General features: G+C 31.6%; 1 protein-coding gene across 1 annotated transcript in view; it reads right to left on the reverse strand.

Moving 5' to 3' along the window:
• The window catches only part of LOC121387680 (BMP-binding endothelial regulator protein-like), a 47,218-nt gene extending 41,552 nt beyond the window's left edge, over positions 1-5,666 (reverse strand). Inside the window, exon 1 of the mRNA XM_041518869.1 lies at positions 5,081-5,666. Within this exon, the coding sequence (XP_041374803.1) occupies positions 5,081-5,327 (247 nt within the window). The 5' untranslated portion in view covers positions 5,328-5,666. The remainder of the gene's footprint in view (positions 1-5,080) is intronic.
• Positions 5,667-6,000: the final 334 nt, after the last annotated feature.

The raw sequence follows: 6,000 nt of genomic DNA on the forward strand, positions 1-6,000 counted from the left end.
ATGCATTCAAAACATGTTTTTCTTTATTTTAATTATAACTTTATTTTTTCTTTCACTTTATAAAAAAAACTTTACCCTCACATAATCCACTAATACAATGAATTTTCAGATGATTTTAATTTTCTTTTATTCTTACAAATATATTTTAATATTGTTGTGAAATCGTTTAGATTAATCCACAACTGGCTTTATTTATTTATTTATTTGTATACAATATTAAAGTATGAGTAATATGTTAATTTACCACATTTCTACACATTATATTCTTAAACAATTTAATCATATAGTTTTTATTATTGGCCTAATACGTTGACGCATTGTAGATGATTTATATTCATTTAATGCATACATTATTTGGCATATAATAACTGATCGTTTTAGTTGCTCCATGATGCGATGTCACTGGACTTTAATTAATTCATTCATCCATCCATTCATCCATTCATTCATTCATTCATTCATTCATTCATTATAATATTTATGTTGTGAATTACTATGCATTATAATGTGTAAACTATTTTAACGTAGGTGTAGATTTTTTGAAAATATGTTTTAAAAGTCAATGGAAATAATTATGTTATAATTTAAATTTATTGTTAATATATTTTCGGTTTTTTTTTACTTAGATTTTACTTATTTTAACTTAGATTTCTTGTCAATAATTAAAAATCCCTTTATACACATTCCAATAAAATTGTTTACTATATACAAGGACGTAGTCCTTGGTGCACCTGTGGAGAGGTGGCTCAATACGGAGAAGAAGTCAATATATTTGATTTAGATTCCTTATAAACATATTTAACTTTAGATTTATTGTAATTATGTTTTAATTCAGATTTACTGTAAACAGATTTTAATTTAGATTTATTGTAATTACGTTTCAATTCAGATTTATTGTAAACAGATTTTAATTTTAAATTATTGTAATTGTTTCATCTCAGATTTATTGTAAATATATTTTAATTTAGATTTATTATAAACATACTTTAAATTAGATTCTTTTTAATTATGTTTTAATTTTGATTTATCGTAAATAAGTTTTAAATTTAAGATTCATTATAAGTAATAAATACTTTAACTGAGATTTACTGTACATGTGTTTGCTTATTCGCCAAAACAGTTTCATTGATTTGGGTGATATGTATTTTTTGTTTTGGAACAAGACGTCATATTAGGCTTTTTACAACTAGATGCCAACGACATCGCCACAATATCGTAAACAGTTTGCAGTGGTACAATAAACATCATGAGAAGTAAGCGTCTTTTACCGGGTATTTGACGTGACAAAATCTTTTCACCATCACGGCCATTGCAATAGAAGCTAGTGTTTGTTCAATCGCCGGTGATACACAAATTGAGGTATCGTTATTTAAACGAATTGAGTGAAACGAACAAGACAAATATATTTTAAGTGTGTTTTATCTGTGTTTGATTTTCCCTGTCTTCTAACAACTGTATAAACAACAGCAGATACACAGTTTTATATAAATAACACATGATTCTCTACCTGCTCCAAGTTTTCATGGATACATACTTGTCCACTACTTACTTACCGATTTATTTATTTAGTTGTACTTAGGAATAAAAGTGCCTTACTAAAATATAGATATCTGATTAATTTTGTTTAATTTGAAGATTATTTCATCATTGCAAGCGATCGTTTCTTTTAAGATTAAGAAATATTATATAAAGTGATTCAATCTGTTTCCATTCATTCATTCATTCATTCATTCATTCATTCATTCATTCATTCATTCATTCATTCATTCATTCATTCATCCATCCATTCATTCATTCATTTACTTACTCGCTAACTCATTCACTCAAACATTCATTCATTTGAACTTCATGACCGAAAGAAAGAAACGGAAGATGCAGAAGTGAAGAAGAAGAAGAAGAAAAAGGAGAAGAAAAAGAAAAAGATAAAAGAAGAAGAAGAAGGAGAAATAAAAGCAGAAACATTTTAACAGCATTCTGACACAATCATTGTTTTATCAGAAATGAGACACCCGAGAAGTTTAACCAAGTTTGACAGAGTGAACACCGAAATGTGTTTTCGTGGCGCTCTGTGTTGTGCAGAGATACGATTTTCAATATGACAACTGTTCTGTCGTTCAGATGAAGTTATAGAACAAAACAGAACAGAACTCAGGCCGGTGCGACGGCGTAAGAGGAACATAGTTACATAGTGTGATTTTGACAGGATGGTTTACAGGATGATAAAACTAATTACTGTTTAAATAACTAGATGTACCATAAATACTTGGTATATTACATAAGTGTTAAACATTTAAGATGACAGCTGAAAAACACGTCTGTATTATTCTGTCTTTCCTTTTTTTTCCTTTCTCTTTTTCTTTTCTTTTGTTTTACTTTGATCATGTTTTATAATGATAAAACGAATATTACGTTCGGTTTGTCGTCTGTATGTCTTTTTGTAATTGAAGTATTTTAATTTAAATTTTAGAAATTTGTAAGTTATGGTAAATTTCATTCTAGATATTCAGTTATAAATCTCAAGTAAATATTCAGTAATTGCACAGTTATGGTGACTTGTAAATCAAAAGACGTGGTACTTGATGCCCTGTATGTAAGGTGTATATAAATTGTCCTTTATTGTTGGTAAAAGTGTCATATGTGACGTCAGCGAGTTTCCTCTATAAAAAATGTCTGTCCTTAAAATATTCAGAAGCTGCGGTGAGGGAAAGTAAACATGAACGTTATCTCAATACTTTGGTGGGGTGTCGTTACACATCTACTCATTCAATACTTTGGTGGGGTGTCGTTACACATCCACTCATTCAATACATTGGTGGGGTGTCGTTAAACATTCACTCATTCAATACTTTGGTGGGGTGTCGTTACACATCCACTCATTCAATACTTTGGTGGGGTGTCGTTAAACATCCACTCATTCAATACTTTGGTGGGGTGTCGTTACACATTCACTCATTCAATACTTTGGTGGGGTGTCGTTAAACATTCACTCATTCAATACTTTGGTGGGGTGTCGTTAAACTTCCACTCATTCAATACGTTGGTGGGGTGTCGTTACACATCCACTCATTCAATACTTTGGCGGGGTGTCGTTACACATTCACTCATTCAATACTTTGGTATTAATTAATAAATGTGTTTTAGCGGTGTAGTTAAAGAAAACAAAATGAACTTTTCAATACTTTTGTATAATCACGAAAATAAAATTATTTCTTATAATCATCTCCGCTCTGCCTCACTTCCTCTTCTTACTTCGGTGAACCCAGCTAGTTTTCTCTCATTCCAACTAGTGTTCTACTATTGGTATGATATCAAAGACCATGATATATAAATGCCTGACATGCAATAGCCTATGATTGGTAAGTCAGTGTTATCTAGTGGTGTCATTAAACAAATCAGTCAAGCATACTAGTATGTATCTTAATTTGTTCTATTTGTAAAATGTTGGAAAGGATCTTCATATACTAGTAGACTAGTAGGGTATACATATTGACCATTTCCATGTTATTATTACAATAAAAAATAGTGCTTAATTATATCATTGCTTTAAGCCATCCGTAACCTAAGCAACAACGTCAATACTATGACCTAGTTACTTCCCCACTTTTTTTTTAATGAGAATCGGGTAAGATTCATATTATTAAAAATAAATTTTGTTTTCATACAGTACACCTTTTTCTAAAGAATTTTTTTTTTCATCACAGATGCCTGTTTGTCGGCCCAAAAGAAATACTGTTTGTTGTTTTTATAATCTTAGAGTGTTCTTTTTCTTTTCTTTTTCCTTTTTAGTTCGAAGCTGGATCATATATTCAGGTGAGTATTTCGATGGCGGGTTTTCAATGCGCTGTAGTTGAAAACATGGACTGGGAACATTAAGGCTGAATGGGATCCCATGCTGGGGCGGTTGAAAGGGGGAGACGGTGGGAGGCTGCCGGTGTTTCTGGCACACAGAGAAAAGTGGTGTGCACGGTATTTCGGCGACCCGCTGGCTGGCTGGTCAGATCAGGAGTGTACTGTAGAAAATTGTTAGCACAGTAACTGACCAGTCCTGCCTTCAATCAGTAAATCAGGGTCGGATCTAGCGTGGGGAAGAGGTGGGGGTGGTCGGGGAGCAGTTGTTCTCAAAAAAAATTTTTAAAAAAATAAAATAAAATTTAATATAAAAAGTGATCATTAAGTTTTAAGTGCCCGTTTTGTTCATCTAAAAAGTTTATATACTACTGTACACAGATTCTTTTCTTTAAACAAATTCACCCCTTCCAAAGTATTTTAAGCTGACCCTGTGCATTTCTTAAAAGTGCTTATGGTAACTGTTTTTGTCTACAGAAACGAAATCAGTTTAAGTTCTATTTCACATATATTTTTATTTATAAAATAATATTTAAATAAAAATTATTTTAAAAATTAAAAGTAATGAAAGTAGGCTAAATGTAAATTTCTGTGAAAAATTAAATAACACTCGTAACTTATGTAAAAAAAAATATATAGGTTAAAAATAGCTTTTAAAATTATAAATAAATGATGACAAAACGAAATAGAATGGTTATTATATTAAACAAATATTAAAAAAGCAAAAACAATAAAATGGTTTTACAAATACTTCATAAATAAATAAATATATAAAATTAAATAAATTAATATGAAGTTTTTAAAAGATAAATATAAAATTAATTAAATAAATAAAAATAAATGTGTCCGAATAAATAAATAAATAAATTGAAAAAACATAAATTGAAAATTAAATAACTAAAACTAACTAAATTCAACTGAAGAAATAAAATAAATAAATAAATAAATAAAAATAGTACAAATTGCAATAAGTACCCGGTAACACATCTAAAAACAAATAACAACAATATAAGAAACAAAAAAAATTAAAAACAAATTAAAAACAATTTATTTTATTTTTAAACTACAACAGAAACAGACACTCCCCCCCCCCCCACCAAAAATAAATAAATAATAATAATAATAATAAAATAAAATAAAATAAAATAAAATAAAATAAACAAATAAACAAATAAATATTTTTTAAAAAAAACCTATAAAAATAAGTAAGTGATTAAAATAAAAGTTAACGTACCTGCAAGTTGCGAGTTGCTTGGTTTCCCTATATGAATCGCCATAGTGATCAGCAATATCAGTCTGTAGTGTCTTCTGTCGTGTTGTCGTAAACCCGCTAAATCCAGTAAAAACATATTACAAACTCTGAAAAAACCACCGCACGTCGTCTTTCCACTAAACCACAACAACAAACAACCACCAACAAATCTGTGAAATTCTATCTGATCGTCTTTAAAATAATTCCTGCTCCCGTTTTCCAAGCGCATAAGGGGATGATCCGATTAAGAAGCGAATTAACAGAAGTTAAGAAGACCCCGTCGTCTGTCTGCGGTCTGTCCGGTAAACCGAAGGACTGAATCGTCCGAACGATGAGGTGAGTATTTATTCCTTTCAAGTGAGAAGTGCAAGACACTGGTTCGTTTGGCGACCTTCTGTGTATGTAAAAAAACAGAAGAAGCTGCAGGCCAGTAGAGTCCTAGACGAACCGACTACTGGTTTAGTAAGTCTGCATCACAGTACTGTCAGTTCGAGTTCGGTCGACAGGTCGAGTTATCGCTGTCACTCAGGCGCGTGCACCGCTATTGTTCGAGCCGCGCGCTTTTCCCCTTGTTTATCGTCCTCCCCTCCCCCCTCTCTTGTTTACGCCTTTGTTTTTGTTTATGGATCCGCGAGTTAATCCGTTCATCGTTGACGTTGAGTCACAATCCCCCACCGTTCTGGCGGCGCTAATCCAATCAGAGGATAATCCCTCATCAGGGATTAAGCTGTGGTTGTTTTGTTGTGTGTGGGGTTTTTTTTTCCTGAAGACTGTATAATAGACGGCGACGACTGTTTGTTTTTCTAACGGTACGACCCTCATTAAAGCGCCTGTTTTACAACGACGTCGTCTTGTTTTCCATCGTCTGACATCGGAAAGAAAAAAAAAAAGAAACAGACAAG

The sequence above is a fragment of the Gigantopelta aegis genome, chromosome 13 (assembly GCF_016097555.1).
Source record: "Gigantopelta aegis isolate Gae_Host chromosome 13, Gae_host_genome, whole genome shotgun sequence".
NCBI lineage: Eukaryota > Metazoa > Mollusca > Gastropoda > Neomphalida > Peltospiridae > Gigantopelta > Gigantopelta aegis.